The sequence below is a fragment of the Lampris incognitus genome, chromosome 13, assembly GCF_029633865.1.
Source record: "Lampris incognitus isolate fLamInc1 chromosome 13, fLamInc1.hap2, whole genome shotgun sequence".
Taxonomy (NCBI): Eukaryota; Metazoa; Chordata; class Actinopteri; order Lampriformes; family Lampridae; genus Lampris; species Lampris incognitus.
In genome coordinates, this window is record NC_079223.1 from 35,879,321 (window position 1) to 35,900,142 (window position 20,822).

Sequence of the window (20,822 nt, forward strand, 5' to 3'; positions counted from 1 at the left end):
ACACACACACACACACACACGCACGCACACACACACACACGCACACACACACACACACACACACACACACTCTCTCCTGCCATTAAAACACCTCTCAGCCCTCCTTGAGAACTCCCCCTGACACCCTCCCTGAAAAGACCCCAAGACAAGGGCAGGCAGAACATGCAGGAACTGCATGCCATGCTACGAAGTGTTTGTGATTTATTTCTCGGTGAGATGCGATCCATCATTCCAGCCTGAGACGTATCTTGTGATGTAGGTTCAGCTTTAGTAGATGCTGAAGGCCACTGAGTGCCTAATGAATGAAGCTGCGAGGCACGGTGAACTCTCTTTCTGCAGGGTGGACTGGTTGGAATTCCAAGGTAAAAACAAGAGATGAAAAAGGTCTGGATCTTCATGGTTTCCCCATCTGTCCTACGTGCCATGTGTCTGTCCTGCAGGTGTGCTGGTTCCCAATCTAAAATAAGAGAACCTGGCCTCAAGATTTTGTGCAAGACTACATATAGATGCTTTGAGGCTACATTTATGGATCAGCTCGCCCCACCTATTCCCGTCTTTACTCACTGACAGCTGGATAGAATATCGCTCTTCTCGATATTGAACCCGTTCGCAGGTTTTATCGGTTTCGGCAGACACTTGGAAATCAAAAGCTTTGACTGTAAAGTTTGAACCATGAAGTCAAAAACGATGCCTTGTGCAAAGCCTTGAGCATCGTACTCAAAAGAAGACAACCCTGGAACAGAAAAGGGAGGAATTAAAGAAATAATAAAAGTTTTTTTTTCTTTTTTCAAAATCGTTATTTTCCCAAAGATTTTTTATTTTCCAAACTGGCAATGCATCATTATGATGGAATGGGGAAAAGATAGATGGTGGCAAACCTTCAGCTTGCTTAAATAGATAATTCTTTTTTTCCCCCCCTGTGATCTGCAGCCAATAACTCAGCCTTTGATGTGTTTAATAAAGCTAATATTGATTAATGAAATGTCGAGCTACATGGATGGAGATTAAGTTTAATATCTTCTCGGCTATCCATGTGGAATATTAATCATGAACAAGGAGGTGCGGAGAGAGCGTTGCACTGCTCAAGCGCCGAGAGAAAGGTTGAGTCACTGCAGAAAGTGGGGTATTGAGCGCTGTTCTCTCCGAGGGATTGAATCATGCATGGACAGCAGAAACACAGAGCCGTAATCCACCAGGATGTCAACATGGGGTGAGGGGTAAGGGTGACACATCGTGTATCATCTTACATGCCCCAACGCTGCTTCAAGTAAACCTCACGACAGCAGAATGATTGAGTAACAACTTACTGTAAAACCACTCCCCAACAATTTCAGATTCGAAATGATTGTGCATGCATGTGTGTGTGTGTGCGTGTGTGTGTGCGTGCATGCCCAAGAGTCTGTTCCTTCATCTAAGGCCTTAGCATTGCCCGTAGGCACACATTGATTGAGCTTACTATATCACCCCAGGATCGCTGTAAGTAAGATAGATATGATAGCTGGGGCATAATGTGGGCTGCATTCATCATCGTTATTCTGAAATCTTCATTACTGCTGGAAGTACAGGAAGGTTAGCTGAGCGTTTTGCACAAAGCAGCATTTCCCATTACATGGCGGAGCCGCCGTACACGACGGCTCCGCCACGCGTGCAGTAAGCGCGCCCACCTAGCACACCTAGCCCGTCGTGCACAATGCTGGCTGGCAAGAAAACAACAGGGTCGGGCCTCGTTTATCCATCATAATTTTATTCAACAATATAATTTTCTTCAGAGTACAATCAATTAAAGATACATGTGAAAAAATATATCGGCTATTTTAAATACAAAGAGAAAAAAAACAAACATTAAGGCAATTCAATGAAAAATTTTAGAAAACTGGAAGCAACAGTCTCGACAGCATGATGGATTGGGAAAAAATGTGTTACATCTGCTGTGTGTATACTTCTAAGGCACTATATTCATGTGGATCCCCATCGCATGCTCGTTGCTGAAACCACAGAAACCATTTATAAGGGCTCACGGTTTTACTTTTAGCAAAGGTTGAAAACTGAAGTTTGCTGTGAGAGTGGTGAGTAGTTGAACAACAACTCGGTTTTGTGATTTCTTTTTTTTTCTTCTTCTTCTTCTTCTTCTTCTTCTTCTTCTTCTTCTCAGTGCTGCACATCTACAGTGTACATAGTTTCAGCAATAGGCCAAAGCAGACACGGAGAACCATGAAAGGGCAAAGCGAGGAATGAAAAAGGTTTTCCCATTCAGCCGAGAATGTGGCGGAGCCGCGTTAACTCATTAATAATTCCTTGTGTCAAATAAGAGCAAGCTTCGGGGGTCATGCATTGTAATTATCCCTCTCACGCAAGCTAGCTTAATGCCAGTGTGACTTATTGACTGGGACCGACATTAGAAAGCCCAGCTCACTGTGGCAACAAGTAGCAGTCAGTTGGCCCTAAACAAGCACAGGGCCGAATCGTGCCAAACTGTGTTATGAATGCCATCATTTCCTGAGCATGTTCTTGAGTTAAGCACTCACTGTTATTGCCTCTCTGAACCAAGGTGGACTATTTAAAAAGGCAGCTGTGGAGCAGAGAAAGGGTTCATAGGCGAGGGTTGTTAAGATGGCATCACAGAAACACATTAAAAGCTTGAACACATCCACTGAACCTGCTGGTGTGAACAAGCTCTTTCTCACTCTTTCCCTCTTTACTCCTCTCTCTCCTCTCTGTCTCTCCCTCACTCTTTCCCTACTCCTTTCTCTCCTCTTTGTCTCTCCCTCACTCTCTCTTGCTCTCTCTCTCTCTCTCTCTGCCTCAGTCTTTCCCACTTTCAAGTGCATGCAAAACACAAGCCACCCCCCCACCCCACCCCCAAGAAGAATATCAACATATAGATGAATGCACACACACACACACACACACATACATATACACACAAACCAGTGAGCACACACGCAGACTGTAGATTGCTACTTAGGTATGTACATGACTTAACTCTTTGGGAGACTGTGGGCATCAAGCCTGTTGTCACGCAACGGGAAGCACTCAGTCAGCTCGCTGCACTCCATGCAACTGGCAAATGCCCTCTCCCTAACACTTCTAAACCGTGCCGGACCGTTCTGGAAATGGTTAGTCATCAGTATATAAACACAGGCAAACTCACATGAATAGGATGGTGCAACAGTACTGACCCGTGCAAAATTTAATGACACAAGCTGTGATTTTAAAGGTCTGTATATGCTTTTGCATAGGAAAGCTGATTTCTACATGTAAGTCTGCCATATAATGGAGATGGAGTTTCTCCTTTTTTTTTTTGAAGACGCTGGATTAAAGTATGCAAGCGTTGGTTTGAAGAAATTGATGTGGTAAGTTTGGTTATAGCTGCATCAAGCACAGGCTCAGGATAAAAAGAGAATAAATTCATCACAGGTAACAGCAGGATGTGTGTCCACTAAGCCTCTTTCCCCGAGCACCGCTGCTTTTTTTGCTTTTTTTTTTTACCAGTTATTTCCACTGAATAAAGAGCATTTGCAGCCAACAGAACGAGAAAGTGCTGCACCCACTGATTTTTTTTTCAAGCATGCCCCCTTTTTTGTTATCCAACTGTGGGCTGTCCAATTTGAAATAGTTTTAACTGTTCGGTTAAGTACTGTGCTTTCTGTCCTTCTTGTTCCCTCTTAAGGTGTCAGGTAAGATGTTGATGCCGAAGCAGGCAAAATCCACATACACAACATGTCATTCCAAACACCAATAATAATAATAATAATAATAAAAAATTCCTTAGCACTTCTCGGCACTTTGCCAGAGAAAGAAGCCCCATGGACACAGGCTCGTAGTTTCACCTGGGCTGAGTTTGACTAACTGGAGAAAGCTGTGTTGAGATTTGGTGTGTGGCTTTATGGACGTTAAGAGTTTAAAGTAAGGCTGTGCTTTACATTCAGTTTATGGATGCAATGTATGTACTGTATGCTGTACTGGTATCTGCAGTACTACGCTAGGTTACGCTTTGCTAATCAGGGCTGGATTGGGTGTGGTTGTGCTGCGGGGGTGGGGGGGTGGCTGCGTTCAGAAGGCGTAGGGCCCGACTATGATGGTGAGCCGCAGCAGTGAGTTGGTGCGGTAGTTCATGGTCATGTGGTGAGTGATCATCTCCAAATCCACAGTGTGCTCTCTGGGGCCTGACAGAGGTTTGGTCATCACCAGCATGGCACTCATATTGCTCGAACGCTGGAAATAAAATGAATTCATGAATATGAATAGATAGATAGATAGATAGATAGATAGATAGATAGATAGATAGATAGATAGATAGATAGATAGATAGATAGATAGATAGATAGGATATCATTTCTACCTTTGATTATAGTTTATTATGTATTTGTAAACATGTATAGGGTGATGCTTTTATTGAGAAAGTATGATGAAATGAGATGTACCCTGTGTATGCATTGTATGGTACTAAACTGTTTTTTTTTTTGGAGGGGGGGGTGGATTTTTCCCCGTTTTCTCCCCAGTTGTATCCAGCCAATTACCCCACTGTTCCGAGCCGTCCTGGTCGCTGCTCCACTCCCTCTGCCAATCCAGGGAGGGCTGCAGACTACCACATGCCTCCTCCGATACATGTGGAGTCGCCAGCTGCTTCTTTTCACCTGACAGTGAGGAGTTTCACCAGGGGGACGTAGCATGTGGGAAGATCACACTATCAACCCCCCCCCTCCTCCCCCGAACAGGCGCCCCAACTGACCAGAGGAGGCACTAGCGCAGCGACCAGGACACATACCCACATCCGGCTACCCACCCACAGACACGGCCAATTGTGTCTGCAGGGATGACCGACCAAGCCAGAGGTAACACGGGGATTCAAACTGCCGATCCGTGTTGGTAGGCAAGGGAATAGACCGCCACACCACCTGGATGCCCCCTGGTAGTTACTACTCTGTTGAGAAGTATTTCCATCTTCCGCACTCTTTTTAGGCGTTAGTTAGGGGGTCTTATTTTAGGGGTTTATCGTGTTGTGTACCATGCCTCAAATGCAATCTCCTGCAAAACCTGCAATTTCAGGATGATGCAACTTCCTGTAACATAATACAGATATGTTTTCAATAAATGTTCAGTCAACTCTGTTTTCCTAGTACTTGCAGGTTTAGCGTTGAGTCTTATCCAATAACCCCCAATCATACCCTCTTTTACCTTTTCATGAGGCAATGTAACACAAAAGAACAATTCTCATGTGTCTATCCAAAGACTCACCCTGAGGAAAAACTCTCCGGCCTCATTGCCAGCTTTGATCCTGAAGGTGTTGTGTGTGTTGGCGTACATGCTGGTGGCCTGAATCTGAAAGATGTCTGCTGGTACAGCACGCTCAGACTGGATGCTCATGTATTTGTAAACGATGGATGGCGTGAGTCCCTGGCACTCAGTTTGAGACCGACAGAGACAGCGACTGCAAACACACAAAAGTTCCCAGAATCTCCATGAGGTGCAACCTGAACCGTAAAGACAACAGTGTGGAATGAACGATTTGGACCCTGGATACTGACTTTTCAGAGCTTCTGGTGTAAGGCTCCTGGCAGGGGTTCCTGGGATAGCAGCGGAAGCCTCCATAATAGTTCCAGCACATTTCATCCTCTCGGCAGTCATGGGACCCTGCCTCACATTCATTTATGTCTAGCGAAGGATAGAGCAAGAGAAAAAGTGTGAGAAAAAGTGAGAGAGGGGCACTGTTTGAAAATGTTTAGAAACAGATAACACACATACACAAACGCTTGCATGTGTACACACGTTCCCTTCACAAAACTGTACGCTGCAAATCTGATCCAAGTTTAGGAGACATAAAAATATGGGAATGGGGTGTTGCATGATTACATTCTCAGCAGTCCCGACGATGTGAGGAAACCCAGGAGGGAATCCTGCAGGGTTGCAGTATAGATTAAAACCAGGGAAGCCCCTGATGCAACCACACAGGCCTGACTACAGCTCTTGTTCCACTTGCAAGCCCCACCATGAAAACAGCCTCATCAAACGTGGCCTCAACCACGGGGCTATTTCTGGCACAGCAACCTGGATTCATCACTGAAAGGTCCCACTGACACAACAAGCTGGATTCACGGCTCCCTTCTAAAGCCTGCACCTGACCGAGGCAGGGGAAGGGAGGGGAGCAACAACGTCTCACCCTTTGAACGGACGCTAGAGTTTCAAATAAATCCCCCTCAAGAAAGCAATACAATGCACATGAATTCCTGGAGGTGGCTTAGCGGGGCAATAGGAGGTTGCTATGTTTGTGTTACCTAACCTCTGCATTCTTTCCATGACAGTATTGGTTGAGAGCTAGCTTTTTATTCCACAATATATCTGCTTGGGAACTGGAGAGCGGACGATAAGCGGAATGATCAACCTCTTCTATTTGTCATCTTCAAAGCGTTCAAGGAAGGGGAGGAAAGAGAGAGGAGCAGAGGGAATATCTTGGGAACTTTGCTGTGTGTGAAAACACGGAAGGTAGCGGGGGGGGGGGTATCGATAGATGAACTCGGAGAGAGAGGACAGGAAAGACAAGGGGACGGTAGGAGAGAGGTGAGAGTCAAGGTAGGAAAAAGAGGACTGTTGTACCTTGACAAACCCTGGTTCCCTGGAGCTGATATCCGTCCGGACACTCACAGGAATAACTTCCTGGATTGTTGACGCACTGGTACTGACACATATAGCTGGAAAAACTGCACTCATTGATATCTATAGGGGAAACCAAACGCATAACACATGTGCGCGCACACACACACACGCACATGCACATAAAATAAATCTAGCATTGCACATGTTAACGATACACAAATATGAAAATATGAATGATACACAAAGTGTTTGGGTGTGTCTTCACTTAGAGTGTATAATACATGCATGCAGTAAGTGTGTGTGCGAATGTGTTGTTATTTACCTTGGCAGGAGACGGAGTCTGCTGCCAGCTCGTAGCCCTGGTCACACTGGCAGAGGAACGAGCCAATCAGGTTGTAGCACTGGTGCTGACAGGGGCTCTGCGTCTCACACTCATTCACATCTGAAACAGGAACAGCTATTCAATACGATGACACTGCATTGATCCCTACTGAGAAATCATTTTCCCACTGCACCCCCCTCCCCCTCCCCCCCTCCCTCCAGTGGAAGTTCAGAGCTGGGTCAGAACATGGCCTCTGGAGTTGACGGGGAAGCAGTAAATGGGCTTGAGGACATCTCCGCAGGGTGTCCTGGGTGGCGGGGTGGTTTCTCTACTCGCTTAATCATTATATATTCAGAGCGATAGAATTTTCAGAATGATCCCCAAATTTGCACGCACAGAAAATATGCCGACACACACACGTGCACACTTGCGTGCACACACAATGCAGCCTTTCTAACTCTTCCGTCAACATAGCTGGGAGCGAATCATGGGGTTCAAACAGATTTCTAAAAATATTCCCTCAACACACAAGCTCTCTATCACCCCCCTCTATCACTGCACAATAACTCAAGAGGGGAGGGTTGCTGCAAGGGTTCATCTTGCATGCCCAATCTCATGATTACCCTCAGCACGGGAGGAAATCGTTGCAAAAGCATGCGGCTCATTTATTGTGGTATTTAGTCCAGTGTTGTCCTCTCAGTCTGCACCTAGAGGAAATGGGTGTTACGCCGGACAATGGTTAGCTACGTCCGAGCTGACCTCCGTCTGTTATATCATACCTCTCCGAAAGGTTTTCCTTCCTTTGCAATCAGCCCACAAAGGACAACAGGTGCACAGCGCCATTAAAAAGCTGCCCGAGGGGCAGACCAAGTGAATATCCTCCCGGCCCAGACAAACAAATGTCTGACTGCACGCCGAAAGCAAAACATCTAATGGACTGAGTCTGATTTCCAAAACATCGAGCCAAGCTGTTTGTTCTGATACAAGGTCACACCAACAACAAAACAAAAACACGCATAGGCACAGAAACGCACACATACACACACACACACACACACACACACACACACACAGAAAAAGCACTTAGCTCTGTCTCTGTCTCTGTCTCTGTCTCTAACTCACACACACACACACAGTGAAAAACTGATTTTTTAAAAATATTTTACTTCGGACGTCCATGAATGAAGAAAACGCTCTGACAGGAAGTGAGAGACAGCAGATTTATACATTTGTTAACAAGGAGGGACAGCAACAAGGGCCACGATGCATACTAACGAGCAATGTATCGACATCCGCGCTCGCGTGAGCACATAGGCACAAACACACAGTAACAAACACGAGTGTCTTGAAGGTGACTTACCGATACAACTGTGGTTGTTGCTGGCCAGCTGGTGGCCTACATTGCACTCACAGTAGTACGAGCCCTGAGTGTTTACACATCTGTGCATACAGTAGTGGGACAGGACACACTCGTCTCTGTCTGCAGGAAAACACACACATATGCAAACACACAAATACAATCATGCACTCATATGCACAGGGGGGTTGCCCACCGCCGGCTAATCGAAACTCATGTTGGACTACTGAGTTTGTCACATCATGGTCCGGATCCCCGGACGGACACTTTGCGGTCTACACCTTCCTGCAGCTACAGCTTGGGGTTATGAAATGCGTGATGGTGCAGAACAAAGCCACACCCGCAAAAGAAACCCCACAGCGTTTGGGTCGCTGCGGGTTGCTAACAGATACCACACCGCTATTGAAAGGCTAACACCGCAGCTCAGTGACGCTACAAAGTGAGTGGAGAGAGTGTGCTGGGTCCTTGAATGACTCACCCACACACTGGTCTCCATTCCTCTGGTAGCCAGGGGGACACTGGCAGGTGTAGGAGCCCCTGGTGTTGTAGCACGTCTGCTCAGGACCACAGGTGTGTCTGCCTGTCGCACACTCATCTATATCTGCAATACATGCACAGGGGCTTCTTAGCGAAATGGCAACGGTACACATGTGCGCGCAAACACACACACACACACACACGGCCACACATGCACAAACCAAATGTGGGTCTTTTAAGTTCGATTAATTGAGATTTCACGCAAATTCACACCTAATGTCTGAAGGCACTGAACGCGTACAATACTAAACAATAAGCATGGACTTGTATGATCTGTGCACCACTTGCCTATTTAATCTCCTTTGTGCAGAGTAGGCACAACGACTACAGCTACTACACACACACACGTGCATATGTGCATGAACACACACAAAAAATACATGAAGACTGACGTGATTATGATCATATATTCTGCTATGTGTATGTGTGTGTGTTTATGTGTGTGTGTGTGAGTGAGTGAGTGAGTGAGTGAGTGCATATGCTTGCACAGGTGTGTGTGTGTGTGTGTGTGTGTGTGTGTGTTTTTGTGTGTATGCTACCTTTACATTTAGGGATGTATGTATGTGAGCAATGTGAAACAGCAGCAGCTTTACTAAAATGGTCCTCTGATACAGTCATATGCATCTTACCCCAAACACAACACCCCTCTCTCTCTCTCTCTCTCTCTCTCTCTCTCTCTCTCTCTCTCTCTCTCTCTCTCTCTCTCTCTCTCTCTCTCTCTCTCTCTCTCTCTCTCTCTCTCTCTCTCTCTCTCTCTCTCTCTCTCTCTCTCTCTCTCTCTCTCTCTCTCTCTCTCTCTCTCTCTCTCTCTCTCTCTCTCTCTCTCTCTCTCTCTGTCCATCAGCCATGACTTCTGTTATGAAAAACAAGGGTCTCGTTTCAATGTTCAGCAGCTTGAAATCTCGGTGATTCCTGTACAGATGCTGAATCATCTTAAAACGGTGTTTTTCTTCTACCTCAGTATTAAACTGAAGCATGCGATGTCCCGACGAGGCGAACAAGCACATTTAGCACCGCCCGACCCCCATTCACATGATCATAGACTGGATTTCTGTCAACGCGGACAAAGTTGAAAGCAGGCGCTCCGAGAGAGATGCACAATCATAAACTGACCATCTGTTCTTTCCTCTGCGTATGAATCCAAAAATTAAGATAGCGCCGCATATAAATATAAATACTTCACGGCAATGAATGAACTGCTGGCACCTCGGGAGGCTACTGCTACTTTCTGATGATGATCTCATAAACACCTTCTTTTTGTTTTGGTTTAATGGAGCCAGGGCCTCTTAAGAATGGCTTTTCGTGTTCTAACACAGGATCAACTATCCTGTGTACATCGTCTCCCCCCCCCCCACACACACACACACACATACACTTTTGGGCCCACCAGTGATACTCGTGGGTGGTCTGACACAACCTATCATAGGAAGACAGCGATTGGGCATCACTTTAACAGTGTGTCAGACAGTTATTCTCAAATCTACACACACACACGCACACGCACACATGCACACACAAACACATGCACACACACACAGATGCACACAAACACATGCACACAAAACACAAACACACACAACACAAACACAAGGAAGACGTGGAACATACTATTACCACATTGTGACTGACACTTGGATTATTATTACTGTTACAAGCTGCGGAGGGGATGCCTGGCTCTGAGGCAGTTGGAAGTCTTACTGCAAATGACTAACTGTAACCATCCAAAGAAATCTCCAGATATTAAAGAGAAAGTGAGGCTTCTCAAGAAGCCCGGCGCATGGAAAAGTCCGGCGCATGCACTCAATCGCTCCCTTTCTTGCAAGCTCAAAGCGCTCTAAATAAAAGCACATGTGCTGAATGCAACCCAATACTTCATTCGCAGGAATATCTCATGGCAACTCCTACCATGTCACTAAACCTTTTAAGAAGCTGCCAATAAAAATCTCCACAAAAGCACGGGGCGGAGGCGGGAATTGGTGACGGAGGGGGGTGGGTGGGTGGGGTGGGGTGGGGGGGGGTTCTCGCCCTAAATCCCAGAAGAGGGCATCCCATGCTGTGCACTGGAGGACCCCGAAAAGCTCCCACCGAGTTGACCACATATATTAAGGGGCTTTACTCAGAGGTCCCTGTCCAAGGGAAGCTGCGTTGGGGGGGGGGGGGCTGTCTCTTGAGGCCAGACCCCCGAGACAATAAGACATCTTGGGGGTCTCGAGAGGTTTCGTCTCAATCTTTTGTCGTTCGCTGACCGCTGGATTCCCGTGGCACCGTTCTGATGTGCTGCACCGGCTGTCAATCACTGGCACTTTGGAATGAGATCCCGTCACAGGTTAGATTACCCCGCCGCACGCACGCCGGATTTTGTGTCCGGCAGCATTTTCGGCTTCAACAAAAGACGGAAGATTCACAGCTTTCGACCCGGTGTTAATACAAGTCTGCAAAACACACAGAAGAACTGACTCATGTCGTGCTTACGGTATCTCAAAGACGGTCGAGATGTGTTTGCTTAACTCCTCTTTTGTCAACCTCTTTTGTTTTTTTTTTCCTCACCTCCTTTTGTCTGAAACGAGTCGAGAAGTTCACCAGGGTGTTAACACCTGTGTTACAGACCCGGGTGGAGGCCGGGCTGGATTGAGAACGGCACTCATATTACCCTCACCTTTATCTTCCATCGTATTCTGTCACGTTTAAAGTTTACACTGAGCAATGCATCAAACCCCTGGTAACGTCAGAAGCACAATAAACTGGATCCCGATTCCGAGTCCAAAAATCTGTGTTTTCTCTCCGTGCTTGTAAACAGCATCTCCTCTTTTCTCTGAGGTCAGATTTGTTTTTTTAATGATCAACATCAATTTAAGATGGCTCGATGGCACATTTCAAACCGAAGTGAGTGCTGTAGTATATCCCAAATGAGCGTCATGGGAATGCCACGGTTTGTAAGTGTAATAGTGGAAGATGTGGACAGAAAAATTGAGGGGGAGAGGGTGGAACCATTTAAAATAAAAAGCAAAAAAAAAAAAGGCTTTTCATCATATGAAGACAGAAGACAGAAGAGTGTGTGCATATGTGTTGTCAGAGTTCAACTCCAAGCTTTTCAGGGAGATTAACTCTCCATGTCTTGTGGGAGATCGGGGAGCAAGGGGGTTGGCGGCACCCCAAAGAGTGTGTGTGTGTGTGTGTGTGTGTGTGTGTGTATGCACACGCATGTGCGTGCATGCGTGTGCATGTATGTGAGAGGTATCGAAATAAACTGCACAAATAACATCAAGCTGCTTATTGATAGTCAGACATGTTAATATATAAGTAAATATAGAGGTCATATGTGTAAACACATGCATATATATGCATGTGTTTACACATATGACCTCTTCTTGCATATGACCTCTTCTTACCTCTTCAAAAAAAGTGTATTTAGTGTGTGTACTGCACACGTGTGTGTATTATGTGCATGCGTGCATGTGTGTGTATATGGGATGTATCAAAATAAATGTTGCACAAACATCGAGCTGCTTATTGATACTCAGACATATTAATACATAAGTAGATATACTTGGAAGAGGTCATATGTGTAAACACATGCATATATACATGTGTATATATTTAGTGTGTGTGAGTCTAAACACATGTAAACGCACATAGGTGTGTGAAAAAAATCTGAGTACAAGAACAATAAAAAAAATGTCCCAAACATGGCCAAAAAAAATTGTTTGGACAGTATTCAGGACAATCTGTTATTTGCTCCAGATTTATACTGACATGACAGGGCTTGTCGTAATTATCGCTTGAGAGCATTTAGTCTTGTTTTCACTGAACCGCTGCAATGGAAAGCAGGAGCCGATCCAAAGAGCAGTTGGAGTCATCCTGCTGTTGGACAGCATTTCTGTTTCCCTCTGATTATTGAATAATTTGATCTTTGGGAAAGCAGGGGGCAAGATGTTTGATGTTAACAACCCATAAAATTTCACAACATCAAGTTTACGGGCCTTGTCATACACAAGCCACAAAGGATTCTGCTTTACTTAACCTCCAACACCTTGAGATCCCTCCTACCAGTTCTCACCAATTGCTCTCATTTGTGTGCAATTCCCTCCAAAATGCGGTGCGGAAAAAAGACATATACAGCTATTTGCTTCTGGAGCCCAACTTCAGAACAAATGGGAGTGGTAGTGTAATTCTTTCAAAGCAAGTCAGAACACAAAGCAGACCAAAAAAAAAAAAATCAAAGCTTTGAAGGCGGTGGAACCTTGACTTTTTGTGCTTATAAGAGATCCATCACTTATTTGTGTGGGAAATATTTCCATGGCACCAAGTATTGCAATCATTCTCTCCTATGATTCTTATCTCGTCACTCTCATCGTTCACACAGTAAAGGAGGAACAGGACCGTTGGGATAGTTGGCACTTGCTAATTGATTTGTGAGTTTGTTCCAGACTGTTTGCAAAGGTCGGCTAGAGTCTTGGTATTCTTGAAAGACCTTTCAAGCATTCCAGCAACTTACCCCGATCCCTCTGACTGACAATAATCCTCTTTACTACTTCGAAAATGCCCAAAGAGAGCCGCTGCACAGCTATCGTGCTTTTTTGATACGAACGAGATCAATTAGTCGGGTCTACGATGGTGTCGACAAATTAGCCAAATAGCCTGGAATCCAGCTTGCCGCAGAGAGAGAGAGAGAGAGAGAGAGAGAGAGAGAGAGAGAGAGAGAGAGAGAGAGAGAGAGAGAGAGAGAGAGAGAGGCAGGCGATCCTGCAGCCGACGAGGAGCTGAGCGCTGCAAACACGGCTCGCTGGAAACTTGGTCAATCTCTCACCGGCAGCGCGAGAGGCGGGAGAGGACGGAGGAGCAGCACAGGAAATCGAGAGACCCAGGCACCGCGTGTGAGGGTGTCACCCAGCTGAGCGGAACCGTGATTTACAGCAACCCTCTGTCCCTTTCCATCATGAGGTAAGCGGAAAGACCAACATGTGTAAGCACATCAGAGTAGGAAGCAGCTGGCCCTTGGACAGACACCGACCTCAGTGAGGATAATAACAACAGCATTAGGCACTTAGACGCAGGAGGCACGCAGGCAAAGCTGCTTCCCCTGCCTGCGAACCGCGAGCAGCAGACAGACGCTGTACAGGCCAAATGGTAGCCGCCCTGCGGGATGGTTGAGTGGCGCGACACACCGGGTGATTTCGTAAGATAAGGCGGGTCGAATGAGGTCGAAGGCCGAACGAGGCTTAAGTGTGCGTTTACTCTGCTTTTATCCGAAGGGACGTACAAGACAGTCAGCAATTAGGGGATGAATGTTCGAGCGCTAGCAACAGCCACCACAGAGCGCTATGTATGACGATCATATATCATAGCCAAGTCTGCATGTCAAGACCAGTGCACTTATTGTCGGTGCACCTTAGAGCGTCGAGGGGGGCGAAATAGGAGAATCAAGATGTACACTACAATGTAGACGTGTAACCGGTGGTGGCTCGCGTGTGTTGTGTTTGATGGATTGGTCCAGACCAGGTTGTCTTTGGAGGCAATCTCCGTTTATTCTCTGACAAAAGTTTAAAAAAGATCCTCCGATCAGTAGCGACATATACCCTCCCGCCCCGCTCTCATGTACAACACCAAATCCGCGAGGATGAAGACGGGAGGTATCATTTATAGAGGGGGGTCCACGGAAGTGACTGTAGGGGAACAGGAATTGAACAAACGTTCCGCATATTGACTGGAGGCATAGCATGTCAGGTTAACAACAGCTCAGCAACTATACACAGATTTTGTGTAATTATAATACCACATATTACGACGGTATAAATGAGGTGTACAATGTACATAAATCAGTAGAATGTGGATGTACATGTGCATAAACCGTCTCGGACTGAGGTCATCAACCACATGAGCTTCAGGGGAGAGAGGGCAACACTTCCACTTTGGCAGAGTTTCCCATATTCAACTCACAACAGCACAGTTCTTCGCCCTGAACCTTCATCACACTTTATGATTGTGTTGGCAGAGACGAGACGAATTGCCAGCCTAAGGGTAAGCGCCGGACATGGAGGGTTGAGGAGGCCAAAAGGTGTGACCGGATGTCTTTTTTGTTCCGAGTTGGTATCAGCAATCCCAAACAAAGCACTGCTCTGTGTCTCAGTGGGTCGGTAAATATCAAGCATCAAGCAAAGGCTTTGTGTTTGCTCCTGCTTCCTGTGATGTCGAGTAACAACATCTTCACCAGAATGTTTTTAATCTCAGGACAGAAATATTCCCTCCCTGTGCACCCGATGCTTTGTTTTCTCTCATATCAGCGTTCCTCCCCTTATCTTCTATGATGTCTCAGAGAAACAAACACAGATAAGATCACATCTGAAGGAATTTCCTGTGAAGCTGTACACTATTGCAGAATATCATTACATCTCGTGTGCTTGTGTGTGTGTGTGTGTGTGTGTGTGTGTGCATGCATGCGTGCGTGCGTGCGTGCGTGCAATGGACAAGCAAATACTGGTAGCCGAGACACATTTCACATTCAAGTGTCAGGATGAGACAACAAGTGGAGCCACCAAAACCATCATCAGAGTCAAATTGTGACCCCTCCCCGCTACACACACACACACACACACACACACACACACACACACGCATACACACAGTAGCATCCTATTGTATTGTGCTCCCACCAGCCTCTCACACTCCGACTGCATTCCTGCTCCCAACAGATCGATCCAGTGCTTATCTGTCAAGCAGATGAGTAATTCTTCCCATCACAAAAGATGAGAGCAAATGGAAAAAAAACAACCACCTCTGACATTCCAGGGATATTCTTCTGAAGTGCATTGCATCTTCATGGAAAAAATGTCTTTTGCTTGCTTGCTGTAGGTCTTGTGCGGAAAAGTACACAAGTTCTATGTCACACAGGGCTTAAGGGGTCTCAATATCACATATTTAACACAGCATTTCCAAACACCACAGGTGAGCAGTGTCCAGACGTAGTTGGAATTAGTGAGAGGTGCAGGTGCTAATACAGCTTAAATTACCGAAGGAAAAGCAGGCAGGTAAACAGTAGTGGCATGTCTTTTCATGGTGCATACTGGGGTTCACGTGGATCTACTGTAATTGGGAAATGGAAAATAAATAGGTGGCAACACAGCCTGTACTTCTGCTGAAGTGTGTATGGCATGGACTTGGGCTTTAGCATGCGAAGCCGTGGCTTTCTGCTCTTGTGATGGAAACAAGAGTCCTCACATAAAATGAAAGAGTGAGCCGTTTTTAACTGGCCATCATTAGATCCCCGGGTCCACACGCTGCAAACACAGTTCGTTTTTCTCAATGGTGAGAAAGAGCACTTTAAAATAGTGGCTGACTGTAAATGAGAATCATAAAATATCCACTTTCCACTTTTCATCAGCTTTAATGATTGATTTGACTTCTTTGATGAATAACCCTCATTTAAGGGGAGAAAGTGACCTCACTCCTGCTGAAAAAGAGTTTATACGCATGCACAAGCCTACAACAAGCCGCTTGTAAGCATCTCTAATGGTCAATCAACAGAGTGAGTATGTGAATGTGTGCTAATGTGTCTTAATGTGTGTGCACGCATGCGTGCGTGCATGCATGCATGCATGTGCGCGTGCATGCATGTATGTGTGTATAAGTTTTGAGGGTGGAGGAGGTCATGGAAAGGCAAAGTATCATTAAGCTGTCACACATATAGTAAAGCTTCATAGCCTCTCTCTCCGACTACTCTGAATAGGGTGACAACTTCCCCTATGTGTCACTAGAACAACACAGGCTTCGGCTCGAGTTCAAGTTTAAAGCCAAAGGGGTTTATTGCCTACTTGCAAGTTGTTGGGAACATGAAAACATGTATAAAAAAGCAAAGACAAGGCAAGGGGAATAAAAAAGCAGCATGTGTCTGGTGATTCTTATGAAATAGCTTGCAGTTTGGAAATGCAGAAAAACACGGTGTAATTTGTCCTGCCTCAGGCTGATGCCCTAACGAGTCCCGGTGAAGTACGGCAGACTAATATCACGGCTCCCAACATTCGTGGAAGCCGCGATGTACTCTGTTAGCGTTGTGGTTATTTAGCCGGTGTCAGCCCTTCACCGTCCCCTTTGCCCTACCTGACTCTGCACTCCAAATTTCCCCTGCAGAGTGTTGAGTTAGCAGGGAGGGAGCCTGATGTAAGCGCTATTTGATACACTGAGGTTTCCCCCATTGGAAGTGGACGGGAGATCCCTTAGTTCGTGCGCTAGCTTTGCACACAGCCACTGCAAATAAAAAAAAATATGCAACCTCATTTTTGGAAACAACTGGCTTATTATGGCAAATGGAAGATAATGACAGAGAGGAAACCAGACCCTGATGAAAACAAAGATAATATCACTCTACCAGCAGTAAGGCATACCCACATAACACTTTTGGGATGGATACGAGGTTAGAGCAGCGACTCCAAAAGTGGGAAGACTGACAACAACAGTCTTTGTATTTTTGTTAACGCCTGTGCATTGCTACCGCATGCCAGTGAATGAATAAGTATTAAACCCTGCCAGCTAGCTTCATGTGGTTTCCCTAACTGATACGCTGCCATGTTTTACACCCTAATAAAACCTAATTGGAGAAAAGTGTACCACTATGGGTTGCAGTTCAGAGAAGCCTGTAAGGTACCTTACACATATCTTTGCCCCAGGTGTGAAATCAAAGGTATTAGTTTTAGTATAGCGTGGTGACCACAAATCTCACCCACACACCACCACGCAGACTTGCTGCTAATTGGTGAAAGGAGCGCTTAACCGTGGTGCGGACATATTAAACTGACTGTAAGTATGATCCCCCCCCCCCCCCGTTTCAAATCACCCCTCACACACACACACATGCATGCACGCACACACACACGTGCACGTCACAAAGATGGCCAATTCAAGACTGGAAGATAGAAACAAGATTGTGAGCTTAGCCACAAACCATCTGGCAGAAAGTCAAGTCAAGTTTATTTGCATGGCCCAAAATCACAAAGTAGTCCCAAAGGGCTTCACAAACAGTGCAATACGACACCCCCTTTCCTTAGACCCTCAACTCGGATGAGGAAAAACCCCACAAAGAAAAATCTCATCAGGACAACAAAACAAAAAAAAGCAGCAAAGTTGTGCCTGTTGCATGTATGTGTTTGAAGGACATAGAGCTGCAGAGACAGAGAGAGAGAGAGAGACAGAGAGAGAGAGGGAGGGAGAGAGAGGGAGGGAGAGAAATGAGAGAATGGAGAGAGAGAATCTTTGAAGCACTTCCCATTTGAAAGGATCAAAGACACAAGAAACACACCCACACCGCTTCCATAAACACAAGATAGGCGAGACAAGGGCATATCTGGGTGTAATGGTGAGACCTCGGCACAGATGGCACAAAGGTCCCCCCCCACCCCCCACCCCATACAGGCTCTCTGGCTGCCCTGAGGTGGAGGTCTTCAACGCCCAGAGTGAGAACAATTTTCATGTTTTGCGTAGAAAGCTGAGCGCAGGCCAAAAACATCACACTGTGGGCACCCGGATAGTTTACAAAACCTGACATCACAGAGCGTGAAACACTGAGGAGCGCTCAACACATCTGGATGCCACGGATGGCTTAGCTGCTGACGACTGTCAAACAAATGGATGACGAGTTCATCCTGGGAACGCTGCCTATGAAGGCGCCAGTCATTATTGGGTGATTATCAGATAGCTAACAAATAAATCCAGAGGCACGTTCCTCTTAAGGTCGCAACGCCGTGCTGAGCTGTTTGTGTTTTAAGAGAAGTCGGATGTACTGCGGGCATGCTGCTGATCTCATGGAGGAAAAGCCGGAAAGCTGGTGGCAAATACATCAACTGATAATTTCCTCATTATTGCACACAGCAATGACTGTACCTGCAATAACTCTGCGTTATGTTGTGTGTGTGTGTGTGTGTGTGTGTGTGTGGGTGGGGGGGTTTGCTATCAGCATTCGCCCAAGTAAGAGGTACAGATGGCGTGTGTAGGCATGCAGCTGCAAAAAGCACTTTATACTCTTAATAACTGTTTTCTAGACTTAATAGCAACCCACACCTCCTAACAAAAAGGGTGGCTTGGATACGCGGGTCATATTCTCGGAAAGAAAAAAAACAAAACCTGACAAGCCCGTGGTCCTACCTCTGCAAAAGTTCTGCTCATCAGCGGTGAATCCGGGGGTGCAGCGGACCGTCCTGCTAGTCTGCTGACCCCTGCGGGCACCTGAATGGACCCGTGTGAGCTGCACCCGGCTCGGCGGGGCGGGTAGGACGGCAGGAATGGGCTCCGTCTGCTCCGTCTGCTCGTTCTCGTTACTGACAAAGATCTGGGCATTCTGGGGTAGGCAGAGGTACCCGCCGAAGTGGTTGATGCACTTCATTCCTCCTTTGCAAGCCTCCTCTACGAGGGCACACTCATCAATGTCTAGAGAGGAAGAGAGGAGGGGGCATTGGAAATGGCTTTTTCCCTGAAGGGATTTGGCTGTTACCTACCTATCATAAGCACATAACATCGCATGCATAGAAGCGTAACACAGACTAAGCTGCAGCAAAAGATACAGAACAATGCAACTCTATTTTCCTCCGTGGTGGGAATGTGTCTCTGACTACACCGGCACCCAGTGACAGACATAAATCACAGCACACATAAGTCATTTCTGAGTAGTGAGTAGAGTAACAGTTAATGCACACACAACGATGTGCAGTGACCAATGCACACATCTCGGCTCATTGTTTTTATCTTACCTCTGCACTGCTGCCGGGCAGAGTCATACTCATACCCATCTGTGCACTGTAAAAGGTAGAAAACCATTACATTGATGAGAGGAGTTAATTGTTTCAGACTTGTTCTTTTTCTTTTTTGTAAATGAAAAGACGCAAACAAAAAAAACACCCTGGATCCCCCCCCATCACCAGAGGAGCGCAACACACGATGGCATCCCCTGTGTTACGCGTAATCCAAACTTTGCAACACTGAGACCAGGGGTAGGGGGGTGGGATGCTCAACTGTTAGCCATTAACACTCGCAAAGCCGTCCACGTTACCGTGTAGGAGATGGGCTCCTCCGCCTCCTGGGAGATGACATGGGCGAAGACCACACAGAGACACACGCAGGTCGCCAGCATTTCGGCGAAACGTCCGGCACGCAAAGCTGCGGAAGAGAGAGAGAGAGATGGATGCAGAGACCAAGAGAGAGAGAGAGAGAGAGCCGGATGGGTTGAGCATGCGAGATAATTTTTCCCCCTTGACAGCCTTACACGTTTTAATACCAGTTATTACATCACTGATGGAATTGCTAAACGAGTCCGCACATCTCCCGCCGCTGGCTCCGGTGTTTGCGTTGGCGCGGCGCCCGCCAAATCTGCGACTGCGAACTGAGTGAAGTGTTTTTCTGCCGTTTGCTCCGCAAGGCTCGGTGCGTAACGCGCGTAAAGCTCTTGCGTAAACACGTTCCCTCGTGTCAATCAGTGTCAGGAGAAGAAGAAGAAGAAGAAGAAGAAGAAGAAGAAGAAGAGAAAAAAACACCCACCACACCCACCGATGATGTTAATTAGCCATGCAAAAAAAAAAACTCAATACACTCCACGGTCGTTAAAATATAATCAGACCTGTACTTGGTAAGGTGGAGGTCTTATGATTGCGCCCCCCCCCCCGCCGCCTGTGAGCAGAAGAATACAATCACGCGGTTACAGTTTGCGGACGTGCGTCGAGACGTACCTGGTATGTTTATTACCTGCCCTTTCTACCTCTCTTGACGTCGTAGGAGGGAGAGGGGGAAGAGAGAGAGAGAGAGAGAGAGAGAGAGAGAGAGAGAGAGAGAGAGAGAGAGAGAGAGAGAGAGAGAGAGAAACACACGAAGTCCCCCCGAGTTGTTTTCGTTTCAGTTCCGACAGTGCGCTTTGGTCTTTACCGGGCGGGGTGGTGAGGAAACTGGAGCGCGGCTGCTCGGTGCGCGAACACTTGTGGCGAACATGCGGTGCGCAGAGGAGGTTGGGGGGCGGTGTGCCGGACAGGTGGAGCTCCG

General features: G+C 46.5%; 1 protein-coding gene across 5 annotated transcripts; it reads right to left on the reverse strand.

Annotated features, from left to right (window-relative positions):
* Positions 1-1,726: 1,726 nt before the first annotated feature.
* On the reverse strand, positions 1,727-20,822 carry efemp1 (EGF containing fibulin extracellular matrix protein 1). Of its 5 annotated transcripts, none has more exons than XM_056291673.1 (11): positions 20,516-20,822; positions 19,843-19,949; positions 19,544-19,589; positions 18,942-19,223; positions 8,752-8,874; positions 8,277-8,396; positions 6,917-7,036; positions 6,595-6,714; positions 5,529-5,655; positions 5,239-5,431; positions 1,727-4,215 (listed from the first exon to the last, which is right to left on the reverse strand). In XM_056291673.1, exons 2-11 carry the CDS (start codon positions 19,921-19,923, stop codon positions 4,054-4,056), a joined length of 1,374 nt encoding a protein of 457 aa, XP_056147648.1. In that variant the 5' UTR covers positions 19,924-19,949; positions 20,516-20,822; the 3' UTR covers positions 1,727-4,053. The 5 variants fall into 5 exon arrangements, with proteins under 5 accessions (XP_056147648.1, XP_056147650.1, XP_056147649.1 ...); XM_056291675.1 differs by lacking the exon at positions 20,516-20,822 and adding an exon at positions 20,068-20,227; XM_056291674.1 differs by lacking the exon at positions 20,516-20,822 and adding an exon at positions 20,056-20,227.